This window comes from Neoarius graeffei, chromosome 26, assembly GCF_027579695.1.
Source record: "Neoarius graeffei isolate fNeoGra1 chromosome 26, fNeoGra1.pri, whole genome shotgun sequence".
NCBI classification, from domain to species: Eukaryota; Metazoa; Chordata; class Actinopteri; order Siluriformes; family Ariidae; genus Neoarius; species Neoarius graeffei.
In genome coordinates, this window is record NC_083594.1 from 39,625,681 (window position 1) to 39,638,896 (window position 13,216).

The window sequence follows — 13,216 nt, forward strand, 5'->3', positions numbered from 1 at the left end:
CTGTAGAGAGTATACACACTAGCGAGTGTTTATGTAGAGAGCATGCACACTAGACAGCGTTTATGTAGAGAGTATTCACACTAGACAGCATTTATGGAGAGCATGCACACTAGACAGCGTTTATGTAGAGAGCATGCACACGAGACAGCATTTATGTAGAGAGCATGCACACGAGACAGCGTTTCCGTAGAGAGCATTCACACTAGACAGCGTTTACGGAGAGAGCATGCACACTAGACAGCGTTTATGTAGGGAGTATACACACTAGACAGCATTTATGGAGAGCATGCACACTAGACAGCGTTTATGTAGAGAGCATGCACACGAGACAGCATTTATGTAGAGAGCATGCACACTAGACAGCGTTTCCGTAGAGAGCATGCACACTAGACAGCGTTTATGTAGAGAGCATGCACACTAGACAGCGTTTATGTAGGGAGTATACACACTACACAGCGTTTATGTAGAGAGCACACACTAGACAGCATTTATTTAGAGAGCATGCACAATAGACAGCGTTTCTGTAGAGTATACACACTAGCGAGTGTTTATGTAGAGAGCATGCACACTAGACAGCGTTTATGTAGAGAGTATTCACACTAGACAGCATTTATGGAGAGCATGCACACTCGACAGCGTTTATGTAGAGAGCATGCACACGAGACAGCATTTATGTAGAGAACATGCACACGAGACAGCGTTTACGTAGAGAGCATGCACACTAGACAGCGTTTACGTAGAGAGCATTCACACTAGACACCGTTTATGTAGAGAGCATGCACACTAGACAGCGTTTATGTAGAGAGTATTCACACTAGACAGCAGTTATGGAGAGCATGCACACTAGACAGTGTTTATGTAGAGAGCATGCACACGAGACAGCATTTATGTAGAGAGCATGCACACGAGACAGCGTTTACGGAGAGAGCATTCACACTAGACACCGTTTATGTAGAGAGCATACACTAGACAGCATTTATGTAGAGAGCATGCACCCTAGACAGCGTTTATGAAGAGAGCATGCACACTAGACAGCGTTTATGTAGAGAGCATGCACACTAGACAGCATTTATGTAGACAGCATGCACACGAGACAGCATTTATGTAGAGAGCATGCACACGAGACAGCATTTATGTAGAGAACATGCACACGAGACAGCGTTTATGTAGAGAGCATGCACACTAGACAGCGTTTACGTAGAGAGCATTCACACTAGACACCGTTTATGTAGAGAGCATGCACACTAGACAGCGTTTACGTAGAGAGCATTCACACTAGACACCGTTTATGTAGAGAGCATGCACACTAGACAGCGTTTATGTAGAGAGTATTCACACTAGACAGCAGTTATGGAGAGCATGCACACTAGACAGTGTTTATGTAGAGAGCATGCACACGAGACAGCATTTATGTAGAGAGCATGCACACGAGACAGCGTTTACGTAGAGAGCATGCACACTAGACAGCGTTTACGGAGAGAGCATTCACACTAGACACCGTTTATGTAGAGAGCATACACACCAAGCTTTTATGCAGAGAGTATATACACTAGACAGCGTTTATGTAGAGAGCATGCACACGAGACAGCGTTTATGTCGAGAGCATTCACACTAGACAGCGTTTACATAGAGAGCATGCACACTAGACAGCGTTTATGTAGAGAGCATACACACCAAGCTTTTATGCAGAGAGTATATACACTAGACAGCGTTTATGTAGAGAGCATGCACACGAGACAGCGTTTATGTCGAGAGCATTCACACTAGACAGCGTTTACATAGAGAGCATGCACACTAGACAGCGTTTATGTAGAGAGCATGCACACGAGATAGCGTTTATGTCGAGAGCATTCACACTAGACAGCGTTTACATAGAGCATGCACACTAGACAGCGTTTACGTAGAGAGCATTCACACTAGATAGCGTTTACATACACAGAGCATGCACACTAGACAGCGTTTACGTCGAGAGCATGCACACTAGACAGCGTTTACGTAGAGAGCATTCACACTAGACAGCGTTTACATAGAGAGCATGCACACTAGACAGCGTTTCTGTAGAGAGCATGCACACTAGACAGCGTTTATGTAGAGAGCATGCACACTAGACAGCATTTATGTAGAGAGCATGCACACTAGATAGCATTTATGTAGAGAGCATACAGACCAGGGCCCTGCACTACGAACGGAGGTCAACCTACCCAGAAGTAACCCAGGGTTCCCCCGCTAAACCGGGGTTGACAAAACCTGGTTATCTTGTTTGGGGTTAAACGGTACTACGACGCCAGTTATGAAGTTGATTTGTTGAACCTGTGTTAACCTAATCAGGGTTAATGCGCGTTCACGTTAAAGGGGAGGTTATCAGCGCAAATCACCACTGTTCACAATGGCACGGTCGCCGTACTTCACGGAGGAAGAATGCGCTGTTATAATGCAAAGCTACGAGGAGTTCAAAACAACATTAAGAGCAAAATCTAACACAGCGGCTGCCAATAAGGAGCGACAAGCATGTTGGCAACGAATTGCCGATCGGGTAAATGCGCAAGTACATTCTCCCTTCTACATGTTCCAGAACAGAAGTATAGGATGAGAGAAAGCTTCATGATCAATCACAAGTCACAGAAAATGGTCCTTCGACGTGGCCCCAGTCATATATAGCTTGTTTAATGTCCGAAAAATCCTGAATAAAATTTGGTATGGTAAATTCATGGAGTAGCCTACTTAAGCTGATATGTGCACAGAGTCACATGAATTAAGATGACTGACTGTTCAGTCCCTTTGACTAAGTTGGTGTATGTCCTGTGAACATTTCAGAGGCAACAGCAGTGCCAAACGCACCTGGCAACAGGTGAAAATGAAATATAAAAACATCATTCATAATGGTGTGTGTGTGTGTGTGTGTGTGTGTGCGCGTGCAAGCAAGCATTCATTTGCTTTTTATTTATTCAAGTTTTATCTGTGTGCCTAGTTCAAATTGTTTTGTATATAGTTTATAATGTTGTTGTGTGATATTAATGATAATATTGTGGGAAAACTACTTTGCACGGACGTTCATTTAATTTATTCTATCGTCATTTTGTTTGTTCTATTTTTGTGTATTTTATTTATTTATCTGTTTGTCTATGTAAGAATATAATCCTGAATACTCCTAAACCTACTCTTGTAAATGCGCGGCCCAAGGGTGACTGTCGTGTAGTGTAGCAGTTTAGGGTTAACTTTAGGCCAGAGATAATACGCGCTGCTCTGTACATTTTGTACTTTTCATATGTTCTGTTCCTGTTTCATATCCTGATTTTGTCTATGTTTTTGTGTGAAACATCTTGTTGAACTGTGCATAACTCCTGTGTGACCTTGATACTGAGTGTGCAAAGCACATTCCATAACTTTCCACTGCTGATACTCCCTACGCAGAGTGTATATAAACGCCCGACGCAGCTGTGCGTTGAGGGCACGACTGAGAATAAACCAGATTGATTTAACTCATGTGGTTCGCTCTCTTCTTGTCCTCGGAGATCTCCTGGTAACGCATCTGAACAGCACGCAGCGCAATCTTAACAATTTGGTGACCTCGACGTGATACTCTCAATCAGGTAAGACATGTTTGATTGACTACCTGGTTGGAAGTAGTTCCGTAGTGCCCTAAGGAGGGCTTTGTTTTCCCTGGTTCGAGTCCAGGAAGAGCGCGCTATAGAAATTTGTGTAGTGCCCTAAGGAGGGCTTTGTTTTCCCTGGTTCGAGTCCAGGAAGAGCGTGCTATAGAAATTTAGATAAATATCTGCTGTTTGTTTCTGTTCAGATCCGTTTGCTTTAATGTACGATGGGGGGCTCGTATCCTAAACCTGAGGTCACAGACACCCCGGCGGAATGGATGAATAAGTGTGGTTTAGGCTATTACGTTACGCCGTGGCTGGACAATTTGGCTGGGTGGACGGAGGCAAATCCTCAGATTCCATCGTATCCCCGTGATGGGACGTTTAATCCAGGCTTTCTTGCTTCAGCGCACCGTATGATTTATGAAAGCTTAGGCGATCCGGATTGGGACCGCCCTTATATGCGCGCAGGGTATGATAAATGGTTTGACATGAAGAAGGTATGGGATAAATCAAAGGGTGTTTACACCCCGAGACCTGTTTTAAAGGCTATTCCAAAACCAAGACCAACGCCTGTTACTAAAGAGGCGGCCGTCTCTTTACCCTCGTCGTCCGCCAATTTAGAAGCACAAACTAAAGTTCCACCCGCCCCTGCCGTTTCCAAGAAAGGCAAGGGTCCCAAGGGGAATAATGGGGAAGATCACGACGAGGAAGAGGGGGGCGACGATGACTGGAATGATCCTGATGACGTGGGCCCAGACGCGGGCTCCAGACCATTTCCCCCAGGCAACGTAGCATGTGTCTGGAAAGTGAAGCGCAGTGGGATTGATGTGGAGCCCCCGTCGCCATCAGCCCTTAAAGATATAATTTCCCTGCTCCCTTCGCCCGACAAACCGCTTCTTTTTGTCGACATGTTAATTAAGGCATCCCGTAACTGTCAGTTAACTGGTGCTGACTATAGGTTTATATTACAGAATCAATTAGGGGACTCATATGATGAGGAGCGTTTGCTCGAAATAGTCGATGTGTTGCAACCTAGAAATGACGTCGCTATGAATATAAAGGAAGAAATAGCTCCGGCTCAGGAAGGTGGCCGTCCGCGTCAGCGCACCGTGTCGACATTTTTTTTGGAGGGACACACCGAATGCTTTGCAGCTCCTGCGTGAGCAGTTAACTAGGTATTTACTGGTTATGAAACAAGCGAACCGTGATCTGTCGCAGGTTACTAACTGTAAACAGGAAAAGTCAGAAGTGACGTCGGCCTTTTGGAAACGTTTTGGTGAAGTTTGGCAGCACCTGGGTGGGTTAGAATTGGACATGACTCAACCCAATCCAATGTTCCTGTCCACCTTTTTATCTAACTGCCGCCCTGAGGTTCAGAACGTTTTGAAACACCACTTGAGCGATAGGACTCATTTGGTCCTTCGCCAAGCGGGTGAACGGTTGAGGACAATGGAAAGTGATGGGTTGTTAGATTGTAAGACTAATAAAGCATGTTTATCTGTGGCCCCACAGGGCCCCGGGTCGTATCGTCATAATAATGACAAAACACGCACCGGGCCTCGCACATGGTCGGGTGGGAACCGGAAGAAAACAGGCAGGTGCCACTATTGTGGAAAGGAGGGCCACTGGATGAGGGAATGCTATGCGCGGCGGAGGGATGAGCAGAGTAGGACGGGAGAATTAGGGGATGTGTTGCAAGGCCAGAATCCCGGACCTAAGGGCTATCGGCAGAATAACGGACAGGACCAGCGCTATCACGCCCCGCTATAGGGCTGCCCCCAGGGTACGGAATCCACAGCCGTTGCCATGTTAAATCTCTCTTTTAGCTCTCCTCGTAACGCGGAGCTCCCTCTTGTGCCTCTGTGTTTGGCAGGAAGGGAGTATCCGTTTATACTTGATACTGGGGCCACTATGTCCTCAGTAGGGAGGGATTATGAGGGTCCTTTATCTACACGGTTTGTTAGCTCTGTGGGGATAGAAGGGGTTCCTTTTGACTCTAGTTGTACACCACCCTTACCTGTCATCTGCACTCTGGACCCTTCATTGCGTTTTTCACACTCTTTCATTTTTATGCCAGAGTGCCCTTTTAATCTTTTAGGTCGCGACCTCATGAGTCTTCTCGGACTCTCGATCTCCTTTAGCGGCTCACACGTGATTGTTGATACTCCGGACGGTGCTCCGCCTGATGTTTTTGCTCTATCCAGTTCTGTGCTGCCACATAACATTCTGAACGCTGCTTGTACGTCCCAAGCTCTTTCCCCTGTTCTCTCTGCTCTTCCTAACACCCTGTGGGCGGATCATAAGGACGATGTGGGCTCTGTGAGCTGCTCTCCGTATGAAGCTGTTATTAAACACTCTACACCTGTTTATGTTAAACAATACCCTCTGTCTCCTAGTAAGCTCGATGGTATTGACAATATTCTACAATCTCTTTTGCAGCAAGGTGTCGTGGTTCCTTGTGTCAGCCCGTATAACACCCCAGTGAACCCGGTCCCAAAACCGGATGGCACATGGCGCCTCACTCAAGATCTACGTAAAATAAATGAACTCATCGTTCCCGTGGCTCCAGTGGTCCCTGACGTTCCTTCTCTTATGTCTTCTATTCCGTGTGACCATGCTTATTTCTCTGTGATTGATTTGTGCTCTGCCTTTTTCAGTGTTCCTGTGGGCCATGAGACTCAGCCCCTGTTTGCTTTCACACACAGGGGAAGACAATACACGTGGACGCGGTTGCCACAGGGTTTCATTGACTCACCGGCGGTCTTCACTGCCGTATTGCGGGACGCGCTGGCTGATCTCTGTCTTCCCCGGGGCTCCACGGTGCTCCAGTACGCGGATGATCTTCTGGTAACGGCGGAGGATCAAGACGCTTGTGCTGCCGCCACATTGTCTCTCCTCACACTCCTGGCGCAGAAGGGTTTCAAGGTCTCCCGCACGAAGTTGCAGTTTTGCCTCACAACTGTTCGCTACTTGGGACATGACCTCTCCCAGGGTTCCAGGAGGCTTAGCCCGGAACGCGTTCAAGTCATTATGGACACTCAGGTACCTGCAACCAAGCACGCTCTCATGGCATTTCTGGGCCTCATCAATTACTGTCGTCAATGGATCCCTGACTGTTCAATCTATGACAAGTGTTTGCGTTCAGCTATAAGTCACTCAGATCCTTTGACTCAGCCCCTGGTCTGGACTGAGGACATGCTAACGGCCTTCAAGGCTCTGAAGCAAGCTTTGTGCTCCGCCCCTGCTCTCGGGCTGCCGAACTATCGTTTGCCGTTTCACCTGTATGTGTGCAATCAGAAGGGGACCGCCTCTGGGGTGCTGGCTCAGGAGCACGGGGGGGGGGCATGCGACCTTGCGCGTTTCTGTCTAAAACTCTTGACGCTGTGGCACAAGGGCTTCCTGGCTGTCTTAGGGCTGTTGCTGCGTGTGCTCTCATGGTCACGGACGCTGAAAAACTTGTTTTGTCGCATCCGCTCATTTTACACACTTCACATGACGTCGTGTACATTCTGCGGAATCTTAGCACTCAGCATTTGTCTGCTCAGCGTCGCTCTGGCTATGAGTTTATTCTTTTGGCCACAGAGCATCTCACTGTTAAGCCCTCCTCGTCGTTTGATTCTGTCGCCCACGCTCTTCAGCGTCTTCTTAACTCACAGGATGACGATGTTGCGTTTGACTCACATGACTGTCTTTCTAATATCGTTTTTGAGACTAGCATCCGCCCAGACTTACACTCCACCCCTCTTTCCACAGGCGATTCTCTTTTTGTAGATGGTTCCTGTTCCCGCCCTGCGGATGGTGTGTTCCTGTGTGGTTACTCTGTTTGTCGCCTCCCTGATGAAATTGTTGAAGCTCATTCTTTGCCTTTTTCTTCTGCTCAGGCTGCGGAGCTCTATGCTTTGACTCGCGCATGTATTTTGGCTCAAGACACAGACGTTACTATTTACACCGACTCACGCTACGCTTTCGGCGTGGCGCACGACTTCGGCCGCATTTGGGCGTCTCGGGGGTTTACGACAGCCGACGGTAAGCCCATTTCTCATTCTTCACTTGTTACTGATTTAATCACTGCCTGTCTCCTTCCGTGCACGTTGGCCATTGTTAAGACACGCGCGCACACAAGAGGGGACTCATTTGAAGTAAAGGGCAATTCATTCGCTGATCGAGTCGCTAAAGCTGCAGCCGCATTCGGTGTCCTGCCTCCAGGCTTTAATTGCGCTTTAGTTTCTACTGATCGCATGGTTAGCGCTGTCTTACCTGACATAGATCTCATTTCTATCCAGGCCTCGGCCTCTGTGGCAGATACACAGTTCTGGGACGCCCAGGGCACGACAGAGAAGAGTGGCGTTTTGCTTGACGCACAGGGCCGTCTTTGTTTACCTCATCACTGTACTCCCTTTCTCGTCCGCGAGTTCCATGGTCCCACTCATCGCGGCCGAAGAGGGGTAGTGGAGGATATGAACAGAACATTCTGCATCAATAATTTGCACACAGACGCACACAACATTCTGGACAAGTGTTTAACGTGCGCCCAGAATAATCTATCTAAACCAGGCGCGGTACATCAGCACCTTCCCATACCCGACACGCCTTTCCAAGAATGGCAGATCGACTTTACTCACATGCCAAAGCAGGGCCCGTTCAAATACCTTTTGGTCATGATTGACAAATTTTCACGGTGGATTGAGGCTTTCCCGTGTAGCAAAGAGAACGCCCGAACAGCAGTGAACAAACTTACACAGGAAATTATCCCACGTTACGGTCTTCCGGTAGGAATTGACTCTGATAAGGGAACGCCATTCACCTCTAAGGTAACGCAGGAGCTATGTAAAGACCTCAAGATCAATTGGCGTTTTCATATCCCATACCATCCACAGTCCTCTGGCATTGTGGAGCGCGCGAATAGAACAATTAAGGGTAAGTTGCGTAAGGCTATGCAAGACGCAGGCACGAAAAATTGGGTCCAAGTTTTACCGTTGGTCCTCGCTGATATGCGCATGACTGCTCAGGTCGCTCTCGACAATTTATCTCCGTACGAGCTCGTCATGGGACGCCCCTTTCCTGTCCCTTGGCGTAGAGGCATGCAGGTTATAGGAACGGGTGATCTTGAAGTACATCTCAGCGAGTACGCGGTGGGTCTCATGCGGGTGCTGGATGAGTATTGGGCGAGAGTAAATTCCAAAAAGCCTCCCATTCCAGAGGCACACACTCACCCCTTTGAGGTAGGGGACAGAGTTTTAGTAAAGAGATTCGCTAAACTAAACGCTCCCATGGAGGAGTCACCCTACAGTGGGCCCACCGATGTACTCGCTGTAACTCGCACGGCTGTGCTAACGGACCTTTTTCCACAGTGGATCCATGCCAGCAGAATAAAGAAGGCTCCAATGTAATAGAAATCTATATTGTTGATGCTTAACAGATTTTTGTGTTTCAGAAAGTTGCTGTGACAATAGCTGACGGCCTTTTCAGGGATCCCCTTCCAGCATCTGGAGCAATCCAGTTTCGGCTGATCTACAAAGAGGGGATGGTTGGTGAGTCTTGCAAAGTTCTGGGCTGAAGAGTCTGAAAAGCACGGGAGCCTGTGATATTTTTCGCCGTCTGCACCCTGTGAGCATTAGAGAACAAAGTCAGTGACCAGTATGACTTTCTTCATCATCGTGCTGATCTCAACGCTTGGGGCAGGGTTACCCGCACAAGCAATACACCGGAACCCAAGGGATAACGAGTTTTGGAAATATATAAACTTCACTGTAAAAACATCAATGAATATGAGTATACCTTGTTATGTGTGTTCTTTGTTACCCCATGACAGCAGCGATCCTTTTCCGGTCCGAATAGCCCCATCTAACTACTCTAAGGTTAATATGACATGGCTCAGCCTGTGGCCCGTTTCTTTTCCGTTGTTGCATGGATCGTATATATAATATGATGATCTCGCACACAGGTTATATCCCTGTGTCGGCCAAGACTGGGGTGTGAATAATACTCTGGGCTTGCGTCAGAGTATTAAAGAGGGGATTGTAAGAATATAATCCTGAATACTCCTAAACCTACTCTTGTAAATGCGCGGCCCAAGGGTGACTGTCGTGTAGTGTAGCAGTTTAGGGTTAACTTTAGGCCAGAGATAATACGCGCTGCTCTGTACATTTTGTACTTTTCATATGTTCTGTTCCTGTTTCATATCCTGATTTTGTCTATGTTTTTGTGTGAAACATCTTGTTGAACTGTGCATAACTCCTGTGTGACCTTGATACTGAGTGTGCAAAGCACATTCCATAACTTTCCACTGCTGATACTCCCTACGCAGAGTGTATATAAACGCCCGACGCAGCTGTGCGTTGAGGGCACGACTGAGAATAAACCAGATTGATTTAACTCATGTGGTTCGCTCTCTTCTTGTCCTCGGAGATCTCCTGGTAACGCATCTGAACAGCACGCAGCGCAATCTTAACAGTCTAGTTGTATCTATTTTTCTAATAATAATATATTTTTGCAATAATAGTTTGTTTTTTCCGATTAAAATAATCTTGTGTTCTTGTTATAACTTTATCTATTTATCTGACTGTTTATAGTTGTATCTATTTTTGTTACAATTTCAATATTTTTAATATAGAAAGTTTGTTTTTTTCTATTAAAATGTTCTTGTGTGATAACTAGTTCTTGTGTTATTTATTGTAGTTTTATCTATTTTGTATCTCAGACTTAAATATTTTTGTAAAACAAGTGTTTTTCTATAAAATATTCTTGCGGGGCGGCACGGTGGTGTAGTGGTTAGCGCTGTCGCCTCACAGCAAGAAGGTCCTGGGTTCGAGCCCCGGGGCCGGCGAGGGCCTTTCTGTGTGGAGTTTGCATGTTGTCCGCGTGGGTTTCCTCCGGGTGCTCTGGTTTCCCCCACAGTCCAAAGACATGCAGGTTAGGTTAACTGGTGACTCTAAATTGACCGTAGGTGTGAATGTGAGTGTGAATGGTTGTCTGTGTCTATGTGTCAGCCCTGTGATGACCTGGCGACTTGTCCAGGGTGTACCCCGCCTTTCGCCCATAGTCAGCTGGGATAGGCTCCAGCTTGCCTGCGACCCTGTAGAAGGATAAAGCGGCTAGAGATAATGAGATGAGATGAGATATTCTTGCGTTCTTGATAACTATGTTCTTGAGTGGGCTTTTTTTTTTTTTTACAGAAAAGCCGTTCTGCATGGACATTCATTGAAGCCCTCATTGTTTTTTAATGGTTATTTATGAGCATTTAGGGGTTACAATAATGTAAGTCTAGGTTGCTTTATATAAAAGGTATGTCCAGAAATATTGATGTCACTGTCTAAGCAGAGGGATCTGGCTTCTATAGACACTGTCTTCTTAAAACTGAATAAATATTTAAAAAGAGCCAAATGAGCCAGTCTTTTGAATGGCTCTTTTCAAAGAATGGATCACAAAGATGCGGATCCCATCAAAGAGCCATAAATCTCATCTCTAATCTGCGCTCCGATATCGCACGGGTCATCCAGGTACCAGGCCCGGCGCCAGGAACAGTTTACTAAGGGGGCAATTAGAAATCGCAAGGGGGCAAATATTTTTCATATAGTGTGTAGTAGTGATGGCGGTCTGACAACGTGTTTCAAACAATTAACTGCGCCAACCACAAAACCACGGCCCCGAAGGTTGCTTTAGTCCGGGAAAATCATGTGGCATATTACCAGGGCAGTTATGCTTTATCAACTCCCGTGCCCACCTGTTAACCCTCCCCTCCGATTTTCTCACAGACACGTGGTACAACCGGAAAGATGCCAAACATAAAACAACACACACAAACCTACAGGCAAGTCCTTTAAATTTAAAATACATACAAATAGCTCCCCGGCATGAAAACAAAACGTCAATGCAAGTAAAGCTAACCACTTAATCCGCGATCCCAGTTTAGGCGTGTAGGGGACTAAACACTCTGAAGTGATGAATTTTCAACCCCGCTGCATGGGGGGTGACGTCAACGACACATATTCTTACGCTATTTGCGCACAAAGCGGACCATATATGAACACATGCACCAACATAAACGGAGATAAACTTAGCCTACAAAGAAAGAAAATGGATTCACAATATTGTGATTGAATTCGTTCAATTCGGTGGGGGAAAGACTACTCCCGTAAACTTGACTGCATATTACAGGATATTGCAGAGACAGTGCACTTGTAAGTGTAGACTACATGTAAAACCCCCGCCCGCCCGCCCGACCCCTCCCCTTGTCCTTATCACAGGTCTGTGTGTGCGCGGCTGTGTCAGCATTTCACACATAGTACACCCGCAATAACTAGTCCCCAGTAGTTAGGATTGATACATATGTATAAAACAGGGTTAATATTAAATTCAGGCTTTTTGAAATAATCCTACCTTAATACAGTTGAATTCTACGATTGCAACGTAAGAATCATAACAACCAATCAGATTTGTTCTACCGTGCCAGTTTTAGTAGTGATTTATGTGAAATGTATTTTTGTGCAATGCGCAACCACTTAATATTTCGTATTTGAAAATGCAAATTATTAATACGTCTATAATACATTATATTTTCATAAGAAAACAATTAAGTGATCTGAGTCTCCGTTGAGGGGGCGGGGCTGTAGCCACGAGGGGGCGACGCCCCCTTTCGCCCCCCCGTGGCGCCGGGCCTGCCAGGTACGCTGGCATTGTCTCTAGAGGAAATGTCGGTGGAGAGGTGGTGTTTAAAAAGGGTGTGGTTAATCGGAAACCTCGGGTTAACCAAGAACATAACCTGAGACGAGCAGGTTTGAGATGCAGCGTAAGTTGCCATGGCAGCATACCTCGGTTTGAACATAGCCAACTTTCGTAGTATGGGTTAATCGGGAAGTTACGCTGCACGTGATCAAGTTACTCTCGAAGTTACCCTGGTAAGCCAGAAAACCCGCTTCGTAGTACAGGGCCCAGAGCGTTTATGCAGAGAGTATACACACTAGACAGTGTCAGGCCCGTAGCCAGCATTGTGGAGGGGGGGGATCTTTTTTCCCCAAAAGTGGACTTCATCTGGCCCCCTACTCCCGTACCCCCCAAATACACGAGCACACTTCAAATCTTCTAATTTAGACATTTTTTTATTCGTTATTAGTTCTCTGTTGTCTAACTTATTATTGTTATCTTCCTACAACTGTGCTGTGACTTCATTGTCTGTCTCTGTTGCTCACCTCAGTTGTCTGTTGTTGCTCTCTTTCATTGTCTGTCTCTGTTGCTCTCTTTCATTGTCTGTCTCTGTTGTTGCTCTCCTTCACTGTCTGTCTGTTGTTGCTCTCCTTCACTGTCTGTCTCTGTTGTTGCTCTCCTTCACTGTCTGTCTCTGTTGTTGCTCTCCTTCACTGTCTGTCTCTGTTGTTGCTCCCCTCCTCTGTCTGTTGTTGCTCCCCTTCATTGTCTGTCTGTTGTTGCTCTCCTTCATTGTCTGTCTGTTGTTGCTCTCCTTCATTGTCTGTCTCTGTTGTTGCCCCCCTCCTCTGTCTGTCGTTGCTCTCCTTCATTGTCTGTCTGTTGTTGCTCTCCTTCATTGTCTGTCTCTGTTGTTGCTCCCCTCCTCTGTCCGTCTGTTGTTGCTCCCCTCCTCTGTCCGTCTGTTGTTGCTCCCCTCC

The 13,216-nt window shown here is 46.5% G+C and overlaps 1 protein-coding gene across 5 annotated transcripts; it reads left to right on the top strand.

Moving 5' to 3' along the window:
• Window positions 1-3,461: 3,461 nt before the first annotated feature.
• Window positions 3,462-9,949, top strand: LOC132874688 (uncharacterized). 5 transcript variants are annotated; one of them, XR_009651695.1, is made up of 4 exons: window positions 3,462-3,590; window positions 6,299-6,635; window positions 7,475-7,619; window positions 9,013-9,911. XR_009651695.1 is itself a non-coding variant. In XM_060911051.1 (2 exons), exons 1-2 carry the CDS (start codon window positions 6,938-6,940, stop codon window positions 9,048-9,050), a joined length of 720 nt encoding a protein of 239 aa, XP_060767034.1. In that variant the 5' UTR covers window positions 6,642-6,937; the 3' UTR covers window positions 9,051-9,912. The 5 variants fall into 5 exon arrangements, 2 of the variants coding, with proteins under 2 accessions (XP_060767034.1, XP_060767035.1); XR_009651696.1 differs by lacking the exon at window positions 7,475-7,619 and having other exon boundaries at window positions 9,013-9,910; XR_009651693.1 differs by lacking the exons at window positions 6,299-6,635; window positions 7,475-7,619 and having other exon boundaries at window positions 9,028-9,949.
• The last annotated feature ends 3,267 nt before the right edge of the window (window positions 9,950-13,216 follow it).